Source organism: Carcharodon carcharias, chromosome 16, assembly GCF_017639515.1.
Source record: "Carcharodon carcharias isolate sCarCar2 chromosome 16, sCarCar2.pri, whole genome shotgun sequence".
Lineage (NCBI taxonomy): Eukaryota > Metazoa > Chordata > Chondrichthyes > Lamniformes > Lamnidae > Carcharodon > Carcharodon carcharias.
This window is the reverse complement of record NC_054482.1, coordinates 105,909,314-105,926,669: the sequence shown is the minus strand read 5'-3', so window position 1 is coordinate 105,926,669 and position 17,356 is coordinate 105,909,314. Positions and strand designations below refer to the sequence as shown.

Genomic DNA, 17,356 nt, shown 5'->3' with positions numbered 1-17,356 from the left:
CTGCCTTGTTTATTCATCCAGAAAAACCTCCAGTACCCTCAGCACATTAGCCAGCTTTCTCTGAACCTGCAGTTATACAGCAACCAACATGATTGGTGTCTGCTGGCTGCAATATATAGTCGCCGACCTTAATTATGGTCCTCAATGATGTAAGCTGACTGGTACTGAGGTCTAGTCACAATCAAGTACTGTAAAAAGAATAGAACTCTATATATAAAAGGAGTTGTAATTTATTGCTAGGGGAGGTTGGACATGACATTACATTGCTGTGAAAATTGCAGTGGGCCTGCATCTCTAACTGTGGCAGCCAATTTCTCAACACAATTCCTCTTCGGACCACTATTTTATTTTGAGTGGGTTAGCACTTTTACTGTAAGACGCAGAAATATCCCGGTATGTGTTAAACATTCATCCGCTAATATCGGCATCAATACCCACGTTACTAGACTGCTGAGTAAGGAACGTAGCTGAAGATGATTGGATTGTAAGCCAAGCACAACCAAACTGGAAACCCGAAAGGAGCATCACGAGATCAGTTTGGCATCACTCAGCCCAAAACCTGGCCCAGTTTGGACCATTTTAACTTCGGATGGGCATCTCCTTCTAGAGCAGTGTGGCACATGTGGAAAATGCAAGCGCTCTTGCCACTTTGCCATTCCCTGCCCTGCATTTTCTGTCATCATGCTGGTTGACAGCAGAACAAACAAATATGGGTTGTGGCTTTTATTTGACCGATTTCATTTACCACGCTTGCTGGGTTAATGGGGGTGTCTAGAGTGGAGTGGAACCTGCTTCTTTTGCTCTGCTGGCAAAGCTGTTGTGGTAATCTGATATGTAATATACCTTTAAGAAGAATGTTATAATGGAAGATCACATGATCTTAGTATCCAATAGCAGGGTAGCGCGGGCTACCTTGGTAGTCAGTAGTCAGTGGTGAGTAGTCTAGAGTTGGAGTCTGTAATGTAGAGACAGGGTTTGCGTTGTAAGCGCACAAGTGTAGCTGCTGAGTTCCTTTGTAAATAAATAGAATGTGTTCTACAGGAGAACTGTCCGCTTATTTACCCTGTCTATGGTACTAACTCGGTCATCTCGAAATAAGCATGGAGCCTGGATCCATTAGTCCAGATAAACTAGTGACCCAAATCCAACAGCTGTGTTTGATCGTAGGCAAGCAACAACATCTTGATTGTATATAGTGCCCCTATCATAGTAAAAATTCGCAAAGCTATCAGAGTACTTATCCAACATAAACATCATGAACATACGAAATAGGAACAGAAGTAGGCCATTTGACCCTTCGAGACAGCTTTTCCATTCAGTAAGATCATGGTTGGTCTGATTTTGTTTCAAGTTCCACATTCCCATCTACCCACGATAACCATTGATTCTCTTGCCAAACACAAATTTATCTACCTCTGCCTTAAAAAATAATTAATGACTCCACCTCCACCACCTTCTGAGGGAAAGAGTTCCAAAGTCACAAAACCCTTGGAGAGAAAATAATTCTCATTTCTTATAAGATCAGAGGAAATAGGAACAGGAGAAGCCAATTCGGCCCATCGAGCCTGTTCCACCATTCAATAAAATCATGGTTGATCTGATAGTGGCCCTAGTGCCACTTTCTTGCCTATGCCCCATAACCCTTGACCCCCTTGTCAATTAAAAATGTGTTCAACTTAGCCTTGAATATATTCAATGACCCAACATCCACAGCTATCTGTGGAAGAGAATTCCGAAGACTAACGACCCTCCTCATCTCCATTTTAGATGGGAGACCCCTTATTTTGAAACTGTGCCGCCAATCCTAGACTCTCCCACAAGGGAAAACATTCACCCAACAACCACCCTGTCAAGTCCTCTCAGTATCAAACATGTTCCAATAAGATCACCTCTCATTCTTCTAAATTCCAATAGGCCCAACCTGTTCAACTTTTCCTCATCAGACAACCCTTTTAGCTTAGGAATCAGCCTAGTGAACCTTCTTTGAACTGCTTCTAATGCAAATATATCCCTCCAAAACCCGACAGAGTACTCCAGATGTAGTCTCACCAATGCCCTGTACACTTGTAGCAAGACTTCTCTACTTTTATACTCCATTTCCCTTGCAATAAAGGCCAACATTCCATTTGCCTTCCTAATTACTTGCTATTCCTGCATGCTAACTTTTTGTGATTCATGTACAAGGATACCTAGATACCCTCTTAACTGCAGCATTCTGCAGTTTCACTCCATTTAAATAATATTCTGGAGGTCCAGTGGCGGCAACTTTGCCCATGCAGGTATAGAATTAAACATGAATGTGGACTTTCCTGTTACTCCTTTGACACAAACTATAGGGATCAAAGCAAAAGCCCAGAGTCCATCTCTCTTAGCAGGTAAAGGCCCTTAATGAAGGAATAGATGAATTCCACTGGTAAAATGTTTAATGCTGATTGTTTTTGTTTTTGAGAGAAGCTAAGCCAAAGTTAACTCAAAAGCAGACTTTTGAGAAAACAATATATGTTTGGATCAGGATCTAGTGCAAGGTTTTTTTTCTATTAGTTTTTTCCTTTGTCGTTTAAAGAGAAATGAGATTCTGTACCAATAGCAATAAAGAGTTTGCATTTATATAGCACCTTTCACATCCTCAAGACATCCCTAATGCTTCACAGCCGATTCATTTCTTTTTGAAGAGTATAGTCATTGTCGTTATGTAGGCAAACATGGGAGCCATGTTGCACACAAGGTCCCACCAACAGCAATGGAATAAATGACTAGTTAATGTGTATTTGGAGGTGATGGTTAGAATCATAAAATCATGGAAGTTAACAGCACAGAAAGAGGCCACTTGGCCCATCACGTCTATGTCGGCTGAAAAATGAGCCACCTAACCTAATCCCGCTTTCCAGCATTTGGTCCGTAGCCCTGCAGGTTAGGGCACTTGAGGTGCATGTCCAGACACCTTTTAAAAGAACTGAGGGTTTCTGCTTCTACTACCCTTTCAGGCAGTGAGTTCCAGGCTCCCACAACCCTCCGGGTGAAAAAATCTTTCGACCAATCACTTTAAATCCATGCCCCCTAGTCATCGACCTCTCTGCTACAGTAAATAGTCCCTTCCTATTCACACTACCCAGGCCTCTCACAACTTTGTACATCTCAATCAAATCTCCCCTCAGCTTTGTTCCAAGGACAACAACCCAACCTATCCAATCTTTCTTCGTAGCTGCAATTTTCCGGTCCTGGTAACATCCTGGTAAATGTCCTCTGTGTCGTCTCTACTGCAATTACATCCTTTCTGTAATGAGGTGACCAGAATGGCATATAGTATTCAACTTGTGGCTTAACTGATGTTTTAAATTGTTCCAGCATAATCCCCCTTGCTCTTATATTCTATGCCTCACTCATAAATGAAAGAATTTCATATGTCTTCTTAACAGCTTAATAGGTTGTAGGTTGGAGAATAAGTGTTGGCCAAGACAGCTGGAAAACTTCTTTGCTCTTCTTTGAACCATTTCCCTGAGACATTTTACTGTATATATAAGCCAATACATCTCATTTAAACGGCATCTCCTCTGACACTGCAGCACCCACTATTGCACAGAAAAGGCAGCACAGGTTATGTGGTCAGGTTCTGCAGTGGGACTTTTTTTTATTCTTTCATGCGATGTGGACATCGCTGGCAAGGCCAACATTTGTTGCCCAACCCTAATTGCCCTTAAACTGAGTGGCTGGCTAGACCATTTCAGAGAGAAGTTAAGAGTCAATAACATTGCTGTGGGTCTGGAGTCACATGTATGCCAGACCAGGTAAGGATGGCAGATTTCCTTCCCTAAAGAGATATGCTACCTGATTTAAAGGGCTGTGCTCTTAGCAGCTCTAAAGGGCATTAGTGAACCAGATGGGTTTTACAACAATCAATGATAGTTTCCAATGATAGGTCACCATTACTGAGACTAATTTTATATTCTGGATTTTTTTATTAATTGAATTTAAATTCCATGGGTGGGTTTTGAACCCATGTCACCAGAGGATTATTCCTGGGTCTCTGGATTACTAGCCCAGTGACATTGTCATTACGCCACCATCTCCCCTAAATCCAAAACCTTTTGCCTTTGAGGCATGAGTGCTACCCATTGAGCCAAATGGATTAATCCAATAGCTATGTCAAACAAAAAATGCTGGAAACACTCAGCAGGTCAGGCAGCATCCGTCGAGGGAAACAGAGTTAATATTTCCAGTCAAGAAGACCATTCGTCATCTTCAGTTCTGATGAAGGGTCATCTTAACCTGAGATGTTAACTCTGTTTCTCTCTTCACAGATGCTGCATGACTTGATGTGACAACAACTCACTTTTCTATTGTGCCATTTAATGTAGTAACATGCCCCTAGCTGCTTCACAGGAATGCCATCGAACCAAATTTGACACAGAGCCACATGAGGAGATATTAGAATAGGTGACTGAAAGCTTGGTCAAAGAGGTAAGTTTTAAAGAGAATCTTAAAGGAGGAAAGAGAGCTGAAAAGGCAGATAGGGAGGGAAATCCAGAGCTTAGAGATGAGGCAGCTGAATGCACAGCTGCCAATAGTGGAACTATGAAAATTGGAGATGGTAATAGGCCAGAATTAGAGGAGTGCTGAGTTCTTTCAAAAATCTTTAAAAGGGCCCAAAAGGGACTGCTGCACAACGGAAGTGAGATTTGCCATTGAAACACACAAAATACATTGCAGCTTCAAATCGCAGAATGGTGAATGGGCTCTTGTGTACACATGAGTGAATGCTGCAAAATCCTAAGTAACTGGAAAACAATGCCTTTCTATTTTTAAGTGGTTCAGGAGAGTGGGAATTTTTCACTGCCAGAATCTTCAATGTAATTCAAGGCTTTGTTTCGATAACCTAATCAATAGCTCCTGGTGTGCTATCATGGAGTTTTATTACCTTTTGTATCCAGGTCAGCAAACACTTGTGATGAGCAACTAAACTCTTGCAGTCGCAATACTGTAGCAAGGAATCACGGTCTGTCACTTCCAGCTCTCGACAGATGAAGCATTCGGGAGCATCATCTGAAATTTTTTTTAAAAATTACATTAAAAACAAGCTATAATGAAAGAGTGTCACAAATAATTGCAATCAAACTAGCTGAATGCCTAGGTATTTATATCTGAGTTTTCTCAACTTTGAGCACATGTATAGCATGTATATTGCATATGAATTGTGTGGATGATCAGTGTATGATCACATTTATCATACATATGTCATACATGTATATCACATATTTAATTAGATGGACATCATACATATAATTTCATTAATTGATAATGGACTGGTGCTCCCCTGAACAAAGAGAGAGAATCCTATGGCCGCTCTTGGACTATGGCTAATTATGGATGATGATGATCCTACCTGGAAGTTAAATGTAATACTGCCTCTCGTTCCCACACCACATCTGCAGCTTAAAATAGATACAGCAATCTGAGCTCTGTTCTAAAATTCAGAAATTGCCCGTAGGACAACTCTCCAAAATGTGAAGGGAACAGGGATCAGGTGATAGTTATCCCAGTTGTTCATTCCCAAAAACTGCAATTTGAAAGCGCCATCCTGAACGTGACTTAGAACTAAATCACAATTCCTTTACTGTCACTGGGTCAAAATCCTGGAACTCCCTTCCTAAAAGCACCATGGCTATACCTACACCACTTGACTGCAGCAGAGAAGGCGGCTCACCACCACAATTTCTCAAGGGAAATTGAGGGTGGGCAACAAATGCAGGCCTATCAGTGACACCCACATCCCGTGAAAGAATATAAAAAAATCTATCATGTGGTGGCACAAATATATGCTGAGCATGTTAGTGCTTTAAACCAGCCACAACTTAGCTAGTAATCTAAACTTGGGAGAGATTTCTGTGGATTGGAAATTGCCCAATATAACAAGTCAAGAGATATGAGTGTGCACACTCTGCACCCTTATACATAGGACTAAGTAATCTCACCCATGCATCCTTAAAGGGATGGGCGGAGGAGGCCAAAGATTAGCCAGGACATTTTTGAGCTTTTACTTTTGTGGACCTGAAGGAGGGGTGCTTCTGCGTTCCCTTGGACGACAGGAAAATTCCGGCCATTGGCAGCCCTCTCGGGGATAACCAGCCCCACTCCCAGATCCAAATGCTGACCAGATCAACACAGGACCTGGCCCATTTCCTGCCCTCCCTTCCCAGCGAACTGCTGTGGAGCACCTCCTTGATTCTACAACTTGCTGCTGGCATTTAGATGTGGCCTGAAGTCATATGGCCAAATAGCTTGCTAACATTTGCCATCTAGTCTCAGCTGTGGCTCACTGGTAGCACTCACACCTCTGAGTCAGATGTTTGAGGGCTTAAGTCCTGCTCTAGAGACTAGAGCACAAAAATCCAGGCTGACACTCAAGTGCAGCAGCGAGGGAGTGCAGTACTGTTAGAGATGTCATCTTTCAGATGAGATGTTAAGCTGAGGCCCTGTCTGCCCTCTCAGGTCAATACAAATGATCCCATATGGTACTATTCATGGAGAGCAGCAAAGTTGTCTACAGTGAGATAGCACCACTATTTGAAAAAACAGATTATCTGGTCAATGGGGCAGTAACGATGTGAAACTGTCAGCATTCGCTATCATTACTCTTGTAAAACTGACAGCAACTTCTAGAGTTCACACATGTGCAGTTAAATGTGGAAATGCAGAATTTGCTGTCAGTGATGATATGCATCTTCTAAAGGGGTGCTGCAAGATCCCCCCAAGATTGTTATCAATTGGAAATTGCTGATGTGAAATTGGTCTTTTCTGCTTTCACTGTAAAAACCTTTAAAAAAGTAATACCTCCTCAAATGAGGTGTGACTGTGTTTCTAATGGCATGCCAAGTTCATAATCAATGATCCCTCTAAATTTCTTTGGTGTATACTTTATTCAATGTGCAATACCTTTCAATTTAGTTGCTCTTGCCCATCCCTAGCTGCCCTTGAGAAGGTGGTGGTGAGCTGCCCTCTTGAACCACTGCAATCCATGTATTGTAAGAACACCCACAGTGCTGTTAGGAAGGGAGTTCCAGGATTTTGACCCAGCAACAGTGAAGCATGTGAAGGCGAAGGAAATAGAGGGTCATGTTGGCAGAGTTAGATGAAGAAAGATGGGAGGAGGCTTGAGTGGGGCATAAACGCTGGCATGGACTGCCTGGGCTGAATGACCTGTTTCTTTTCTCTATATTCTATGAAATCCCATGTAATTGCTGGACACCTGGAGATTCTATTGAATTAACAACAGAAATAAACTGACATTGGAAAAGGGGAAGGCCGTGTCAAGATCCCTAGATCTTGTGACAGCTTTCTTCGGGGATCAGTGGTAATTGTCATTATCTCGCTGCTGACGGCCAAATTCAGCCCATTTCCTGTTGCTGTTTGTGGGATCTTGCTGTGCGCAAATTGGCTATTGTGTTGCCTACATTACAACCGTGACTATACTTCAAAAGCTCTTCATTGGCTGTAAAGCACATTGGGATGTCCCGAGGTGACGGAAGGCACTATGTGAATGGAAGTCTTTCCTTTTCATCTATGACCACTTGCAGGAGGTATCAAAGAGTTTTATCGCCCACAAAACCTGATCCCACGTCGAGTCGGGGAGGAGGGCAGGGAGGGAATGGGAAATAAAGAAATAAAAAAGTCAGTTAATGCCGCTGCTGCCAAGTCAGGAGGAAGCCGCTGCCGTTAGATCAGGTATTTCGACATCAGGAAGAAAATAACTTTTATTTCCCTTCAGACAGTGAAATATCAGTTCCCATTGTACTTGGGGAGAATAAAAACCCATCACTCAAAGCCATTTCCCATTTACTAATAACGTGATTGCCACAGAATATGATTAATCTATCAGGATTGCACACTTTACAGGAGTCCACATTTATATAAACAAAATATCACAGCAGTCAAGTAGGATAAGATACAGAATGTGATGGAGTGTAATTAAGGCTGCAAACCCAATCATCCAAGCAAATAGTTTTCACTCAGTTGAGAATTTTAATTTTAAAAGAAGGCCAACAGGAACAAATAAAATGGGTGTAGCCAAAAATGGTAGTGACATTATAGCGTTTTGTTCATACTCTAATTCATTCAGCAGGTGTTCCATTACATTATCTTATACATCATAAATTAGATATAAATAAGCCCTTTGGTCATTGGATTTCAGCCCAACATAATGCCAACCCTTTCCACTAACCTTATGACTTCCATTTGAATAAGCAGACAGGATTTCTATTCGGTAGCCCATCCAAACAACAACCAAGCTCCATTTAAAACCTACCCCTTGGACCAACTGTTTCGGTCACCCTTCCTAATGTCTACTTTTCTTTAGTTCAAAGTGTCCATTTTTTGATTATATCTCTGAGAGACATCTTGGGTAATTTTTTTTCATTTAAAGCGATTATACAAATGGAGGTAGTTTGGTCATCAAACCTCCTTGGACAGCACCTTCCAAACCGGCAACCTCTAACTCCAAGAAGAATAAGGGCAGGAGATGCATGGGAGCGCCACCACCTGCAAGTTCCCCTCCTAGCCACTCACCACCCTGCCTTGGAATTATATCACCGTTCCTTCGCTGTCACTGGGTCAAGATCCTGGAACTCCCTTCCTAACAGCACTGTGGGTGTTCCAACATGGACTGCAGCGGTTCAAGGGGTTCAGCATCATCTCCTCAAGGGCAATTAGGGATGGGCAATAAATGCCACCTTTAAATGATTCATTTAATTATTTCCATTGCTTTAACTAAGGACTGCAGCAGATTGGCAATGGGTGCCAACACCAGAAATAACAACCCACAACTTCACTTGGCAGCTTCTTGTGTGGTGCTTGTGGCAGAACCTGCCTCTCAAGGATTGACCTTCACAGCCATCAGCAAAGGGGCATCAAATGAAGACCCCCCCCACCAACTAAATGGATTGTTTGCTGCAAGTCCATCATCTCTCGCAGGTAGACGGATGGCAACAAAAACTAAGGACTACTCTTCCTCCAAGACTTCTTAGCTGCTTCAGTAAATCGAAAAAGAGTTCTGCCCACACTGTTGTCTTTCATTTGGGACAGACATGCAGATGGTAGATGCTGGTAAATACCAAGGCTGAAGCCGATTTTTGTGGCCTAAAATCTAACAACGCATAACTACTGATCGAGGTGATGTGAGTTACCCTGAAAAAGCTACAATAACATAGAACTAGGGGTCACAGTTTAAAAATAAGGGGTTGGTCATTTAAGACAGAGATGAGGAGAAATTTTTTCTCTCAGAGAATCATGAGTCTTTGGAACTTTCTTCCTCAAAAGATGACTAGGAAGTTCTGAGGAACAAAGGGACCTTGGCGTGTGTGTCCATAGATCTCTGAAGGTAGAGGGGCATGTTAGTGGCGTGGTGAAAAAGGCATATGGGACACTTGCCTTTATCAATCGAGGCATAGATTACAGAAGTAGGGAGGTCATGTTGGAGTTGTATAGAACCTTGGTGAGGCCACAGCTGGAGTACTGTGTGCAGTTCTGGTCGCCACATTAAAGGAAGGATGTGATTGCACTGGAGGGGGTGCAGAGGAGATTCACCAGGATGTTGCCTGGGATGAACCATTTAAGTTATGAAGAGAGGTTGGATAGACTTGGGTTGTTTTCATTGGAGCAGAGAAGACTGAGGGGCGACTCGAGGTGTACAAGATTATGAGGGGCATGGACAGGGTGGATAGGGAGCAGCTGTTCCCCTTAGTTGAAGGGTCAGTCACAAGGAGGCATATGTTCAAGGTGAGGGGCAGGAGGTTTAGGGGGATGTGAGGAAAAACTTCTTTACCCAGAGGGTGGTGACGGTCTGGAATGCACTACCTGGGAGGGTGGTGGAGGTGGGTTGCCTCACATCCTTTAAAAAGTACCTGGATGAGCACTTGGCATGTCATAACATTCAAGGCTATGGGCTAAATGCTGGTAAAAAGGGTTTAGGTAGGTAGGTCAGGTATTTCTCATGTGTCAGTGCAGATTCGATGGGCCGGAGGGCCTCTTCTGCACTGTGATTCTGATTGTGTGAGATATGTTGGAAGCAGATTCTTTGAATATTTTTAAGGCAGAGCTAGACAGATTTGTGATTACCAAGGGGCTGAAAGGTTGTCGGGGGTAGGCAGGAATGTGGGGTTGAGGTTATTATCAGATCAGCCATGATAGTATTGAATTGCGGAGCAGGCTCGAGGGGCCGAGTGGCCTACTCCTGCTCCTAATTCTGTATGTCCATATGTACAAAAAAGACCCCTTGAATTAACCAGATTGCTCTGCGCTGGGCCATTTTAAAGCACATTTACCACCGAATGTGGTCTGTTATCACTGGTAGCAGTCTAACACTTACAACAATCACTGCTACTCCACATCATCCTGGTGCTATTTAGCTTAGCTTTCGACTGAGTCAAGTTGACTATAAACCAATTATTAGATGTATCACAATTACACTTTTGAACTTTTAACATAAAACGGAATACAGTTCAGAATACATGCCATTCATTACTTGACACAGTAACTTGATAGCAATAACACAACGATTTCTTTTTGTCTGGGATGTGATACCAGTTTTAACTTAATACTTTTCATCTCTCTAGAGAATGAACCAGCACCACCTGTGATGCCACAATGCACAAGCACCTCACTGTCACCAGCACAAGGAGTGGCACCTGTGCTACCAGCCAAATGCATCATCAGCACATGATCTGTCGTAGGAGAGCTCATGAATGCATAGGTCGTTGTGATATCTGATAACTGGGATCACATATTAAATATAATTGTAAATAAATGGATTTGCTGAGCATTTTGATAAGCAGTTTTGATAGAGTGCATAAGGAGAAACCTTTTTTTTTATTGGCAGGAGGTAACCAGAGGACACAGGTAACCAGAGGACACAGATTTCAGATAATTTCCAAAAGAGCCAGAAGCAGGTTGAGGAGAATTGATTTTTCCTCAGTGAGTTGTTATGATCATGAATGCACTGACTGAAAGGGTAAAGGAAACAGATTCAAATAGTAATTCCCAAAAGGGAATTGAATAAATACCTCAAAATGAGAAATTTGCAGGGCTATGGGGAAAGAGCAGGGCTGTGGGACTAACTGGATCGCTCTTTCAAAGAGCCAGCACAGGCACGATGGGCCAAATGGCCTCCCCCTGTGGATTATTCTATAACTTTGTGCATTAATTTCAGAAGATGTATCGATTGATGAAAGACTGGTCTTCAATATGTAGTTTGAAAAGAAATGTATATTGATCACCTCTTATTTCTTAATTAATTTTACACCACTTTTAAGGTAATGTGATTAAAATCCAGTGCAATCCTCTTCTTTAGATGCTGGCTCTTGCAGAGGCATGGTTCAATGAGAGTCACCAGCCCTCTAATATTTTTAGTCGCTTAGCTGTATAGAACTTGAATATTGCTGAAAAGAGACGTGTTGCCAAAACCTTTTTGTCTTGCACTCATCAGGACACATGCAAGAATGCCAAATTTCAAACCATCAGAACAATTTATACTACAGGAGAAAAGTGTGCTGATTGGTTGAGGCATTGCTACAGAGAAAGCAACAGGGACCTTTTGGCTTTCCAAGCTTCCCAGTAATTCAAAAAAAGGTACAAGGCTTGAACATATTCTTTCAGAGAGAACGAGTCCCTGTGTATGAGTGTATGTCACTTCTAGCAATGAGCCATGTTATGAGCTCAATTAGTAATCTTAAATTGGTTGTTAGTGTAGCTATTAGAACACTCAGGATTGTTCAGCAAGTGCTGCCCGATTGCAGAATCCTATCGAACAGTAGATGTTTTGTTTGGGGTTTTGCAAGTGCGGGCTGGTCCTTCTATGAACATCTGAAGAAAAACACTGTTTGATTAAATCAATCACAGGGACATATGGCCTACATACCTGGCTTCGTGTATGAATTTCTGAGCCAGTGTGATGTTGCTCTATCCTGTGGTAGGAAGAATGTCTTTTTGGACTGGTGGGAGCATCCTGTTAGTGGAAATACCACTTATGTAGCCACAGTATAGTAGCAGGGTAAAATGGTTTGATTAACCTGATGTTCAGATTTTTGAGATATTTTGCCTTTTCAGAGTAATTTGGGGCCTTGTGGGTACTTCTCAGGCCTGAAAATGTTGGCTTTTGACCCATTTTGCGAGCTTGTTCGCTGTACATCCTGCAATGATTTGAACAGGATAGCCATTGTCCCTCAGGATTGCTTTGATGTGCTCTAATTCTGCGTCAAGTTCGCAAGCTGAGCAGGAAATGCTGGAAAAACTCAGGTGTGGTGGCATCTGTGGAGAGAGAAGAACCATACTGGACTCAAAAAGTTAACTCTGTTTCTCTCCCCAAAGGTGCTGCCAGACCTGCTGAGTTTTTCCAGCATTTTCTGTTTTTATTTCCGATTTCTAGCATCTATAGTATTTTGCTTTTGTTGCAAGGTGAGCAAATGGTTGGAGCCCTATTTACAAGATTACTGATAAGGCCAATCTTATAGTGGATGGAGCTGTACAAATGCCAATGTGTATATTGTCCAGTGAAGGTAGGCTTGTGGTGGACCATAGTGGAGAAACCATGAGTGGATTTTTCAGCCAGCATGTTGAGGAAAAGGAGCACATTAGACTGCCCCATCTCAAAAGTGAATTTGAGCATGGGATGGGGCATATTAAGGCGTGTAAGGAAATCCTTATATGCAGCTGCAGATTCAAAGATTGTGATTGTATCATCTAGGTATCAGAAATATGCATGGGGTAGGAGGTTAGGGGTCATTCCGTCAAAAGCGCATTTCCTGTAGAAACAGACAAAAACATAAGCAAATGCTGGACCTGGAGGGTATCCCGTGAATTCACCATCTATTTGGGCATAAATGGTGTCACTAAAACTGAACTTGACTGCGTGGGCTGCTAGGTTCATGAAGTTCAATGAATACAGATTCAGAAAATGGCGACATGTCTATATTGCTGTGATGTAGAGACACGGTGCAAATGTAGATGGCTTCCTTCAGCGGCATGTTCGTAAATAAGCTTCAAGTGTTGAACGAGCAGATAGACAAAACATTGCTATCAATACATAGGTCATATATCCCCTTCATGAACATGAAAGAATCTTTCACTGTGTATGTGGAAAACTCAGATCCTGACTTACCAACCCTGCTAACCTACTCGGGAGCGAAATCTAGGCCTGTGATTCTGTGAATTTAGCACAAATTGGAAATGAGCCTAGGACCTACTGACTGATATGGTTTAATACCACAACATTTATCCACTAAAACATAGAAACATAGAAGATAGGAGCAGGTGTAGGCCATTCGGCCCTTCGAGTCTGCTCTGCCATTTGTTATGATCATGGCTGATCATCCAACTCAATAGTCTGCTCCTGCTTTCTCCCCATATCCTTTGATCCCTTTCACCCCAAGAGCTATATCTAACTCCTTCTTTGAAAACATACAATGTTTTGGCCTCAATTACTTTCTGTGGTAGCAAATTCCACAGGCTTACCACTCTCTGGGTGACGAAATTTCTCCTCATCTCAGTCCTAAATGGTTTACCTCGTATCCTCAGACTGTGACCCCTGGTTCTGGACTCCCCCACCATCGGGAACATCCTTCCTGCATCTACCCTGTCTAGTCCTATTAGAATTGTATAGGTTTCTATGAGATCCCCCCTCATTCTTCTGAACTCCAGCGAATATAATCCTAACCGACTCAATCTCTCCTCATATGTCAGTTCCGCCATCTCAGGAATCAGTCTGGTAAACCTTCACTGCACTCCCTCTATAGCAAGAACATCCTTCCTCAGATAAGGAGACCAAAACTGCACACAATATTCCAAGTGTGGTCTCATCAAGGCCCTGCATAATTGCAGCAAGACATCCCTGCTCCTGTACTCAAATCCTCTTGCTGTGAAGGCCAACATACCATTTGCCTTCTTTACCACCTGCTGCACCTGCATGCTTACCTTCAGCGACTGGTATACAAGGACACCCAGGACTCGTTGCACATTCCACTCTTTCAATTTATAGCCATTCAGATAATAATCTGCCTTCCTGTTTTTGCTACCAAAGTGGATAACCTCACATTTATCCACATTATACTGCATCTGCCATGCATTTGCCCACATCACACTAAAGCATCTCTACATCCTCCTCACAGCTCAACCTCCCACCCAGCTTTATGTCATCTGCAAATTTGGAGATATTGCATTTAGTTCTTTCATCTAAATCATTACCCTTGCAGTGGTCATAACAGAAGAAAGAACTTGCAATTAAACTGAACCTTATCGTATCTCTGAAATCTCCCAAAGCAGTTCTTGAACAATTGATTACTTTGAAGTTCAGTTGTGGTTGTTCTGTAGATAAAAGCAGGAGCCACTTTGCACACAGTAAGCTCCCTCAAACAGCTGAGTGGCCAGTTATTCTATATTTTTGGTCTTTTGTTTGAAAGATGAATGTTGGCCCAGACTCTGGAAGAACTCCTTTTCTTCACAATAGTATCTTGGGATTTTACAAACCCCCTCTGAAGAACAGAACATATAGACTGGGCCTCAGATTTATATCCTTAATTTTATTGACAGCCTTGGTCTCAGAGGATGAGATTATTTAATGCAAGTGCAGAAATACATATTTTCTATTAGTTGTCAATGGAATACTGGGATTACAAGTATAGAATGAACCTGGAGTGGGTGTTGTTAATAGAAAAAATATTGTCAGCTAATTAAGTGAATATTCAAAGAGATTATTAAACCAATTTCTTGATAATTTTCACTAACTCTTTCCATTTTGCCACAACCAGGTTATTCATGGCTTCCTCAACATTGTCAACGTGGGACATCCCTTTGAATAGTGCAATCATGCATCATGCTATGCACGAACATGAAGCTGTCTATGTCCATATGCAGCAAGAACTGGACAACATTAAGGCTTGGGCTGAAAAGTGGCAAGTATTATTCATGCCGCACAAGTGCCAGGCAATGACCATCTCCAACAAGAAACAATCCAACCATGTCTCCTTGACAATCAATGGCATTACCATCGCTGAATCCCCCACTATCAACATCCTCGGCATTACCATTGATCAGAAACTGAACTGGACTAGCCATATAAATACTGTGGATATAAGAGCAGGTCAGAGGCTAGGAATTCTGCAGCAAGTAACTCACCTCCTGACTCCCCAAAGCCTGTCCATCATCTACAAGGCAAAGTCAGGAGTGTGATGAAATACTCCCCACTTGCCTGGATGAGTTCAGTTCCCACAACACTCAAGAAGCTTGACATCATCCAGGACAAAAGCAGCCCACTTGATTAGCACTCCACCTACCAGCTTTAATATTCACTCCCTCCACCACCAACGCACAGTAGCAGCAGTGTGTACCATCTACAAGATGCACTGTATCAACTCACCAAGGCTCCTTTGCTAGCACCTTCCAAACCTATGACCTCTACCACCCAGAAGAACAAACGCAGCAGATGGACGGGAACACCACAACCTGCAAGTTCCCCTTCAAGCCACATACCATCCTGACATGGAAATATATTGTCGTTCCTTCACTGCCGCTGTATCAAAATTCTGCAACTTCCTGCCAACAGCACAGCGTGGGTATACCTACACCATGTGGACAGCAGCAGCTCAAGAAGACAACTCACCACCACCTTCTCAAGGGCAATTAGGGATGAACAATAAATGCTGTCCTACCCAGCGATGCCCATATCCTATGAAAGGGTAATAAAAAGCTTAAACTAACTCATTCTTCATGGCGTCACCAGAGGAATCATGGTATTCAAATGGCCTGAATTTTCACAAAGCACCTTAGCCAAAGTGGCACTGGGGCTCTGATTCCAGAAGTCCTGCCCCCAGCCCGGCACCCACCATTATTATCAGTGGTGGGGTTGGCTGTACTTTGCACATCCCTGGTTCACGCAGGCAACTGCATGTGTAAAACTGCAGTTGTCTTCAAGCAGAAGAAATTTCCGCTACTGAGATTTCCAAAACATGACCTGTGAGCTTTAGACATTCGAAGAAAAGGTTTAGAGCTGCCAGAGTTCTTTGGATAGGTAAGGTACCTCTTTGGGTGCAGTCAGGTGCCTTTTGGGGTTATTAAGAGTAAACATGAATGTGTGTAAAAAGTGGAGAAGCTCAGTGGATCTGTCAAGTTGTCAAGTTATTTAAATCACAGGCCCTTTAAACTTTTGAAAAAAAATCCAGCCTACAGTTGAAAAATGTTGGTGCTTGCTATTTCACTGTTTGTTGACATAAGGATTTGTGCTGCTCCACTTATTCACAACCTAACATCATCATATTGGGGGGGCCTATGGGTTCATAGTTTGGTTGACAGCTCCAACTGGTCATAAAGAGATTTGTTGTTTTCGATTTGGGGCTATGAATACAAATGTTGTTTTCATAAGTGATTAAGTACTTGAAGCAAATGTTATTCTATAATGGAATTAAATGTTATCAATGACAATGTTTTTTTTTAAATAAAGTGAAGTCAGAAATAGGCACCTAGAACTTTATTTTATTTGCTCCCACCATGGCTCCTGCAGTCTGCATATGGCAGATGCAGGATGAGTTGGCATGGAGGGTGTAAGGGTAAAGGGTGGTGCATGGGGGGCATAAATTAGCATGAGTTGGCACTGTTGAAATAGGAGCTATAAAAGGTCATAGAGGTAGGTAGAGCATAAGTTGCCATGGAGGATATGAGGGCCATGGGGGATGGATAGAGGGATATAGATTTGCATGGGGTTAGGAGGGGTCATGTGAGGTGGGTAGAAGAGCATAGGTTGGCATGAAAGGGTGAGGGGGCCATGGGAGCAGGTGTAGGACACGAGATGACATGAGTTGACATGGATGTGGATGAAGTAGCTGGCCAATTAAACAGCCCACCTTGGCACCTAGCAGCCCCTGTGGCTGCCACTGTACTGTTTCGGGGTGGTAGGCCTGTGGTGGGCCTGACTCCAGTAAGCATTCGAACATTTGCCCCCCCACTCTTCCCCACACCCCTGGATTGAAAATCCGAAGATTCAGGGCACTTTCTCCTGAGTCAGACTTACGGAGTCTGCCCTCTCAACCCATAATCAATATTGGACTGCTGAATCAGTCTAAACAATAAAGAGACATTAGACAACTCAAAGGCTTGAAGGTGTTGCCTCCATCTCTCATGTCCATTACAAACTTTTCTCAGATTTTCCCTAAAGCTTTGGTTATATCCTTCATATTATTGTTAACCTTGACCTCCTTAATACTAAACTATATGGAACAAGGGCAGGTAAGCAGAGTAGAGGTATAGATCACCCATCTTCTAAATAAATGAGTGAACAGGTTCAAGGGACTGACTGCATAGTCTACCCCATTCCTAAGTTCTT

General features: G+C 42.6%; 1 protein-coding gene across 2 annotated transcripts in view; it reads right to left on the bottom strand.

The window, feature by feature from the left end:
* Positions 1–17,356, bottom strand: part of LOC121289415 — a 222,939-nt gene that overhangs the window by 187,587 nt on the left and 17,996 nt on the right. For both annotated transcript variants that reach the window (XM_041208874.1, XM_041208875.1), the window contains exon 2: positions 4,916–5,040. In XM_041208874.1, coding sequence (XP_041064808.1) covers positions 4,916–5,040 — 125 coding nt within the window. The remainder of the gene's footprint in view (positions 1–4,915; positions 5,041–17,356) is intronic.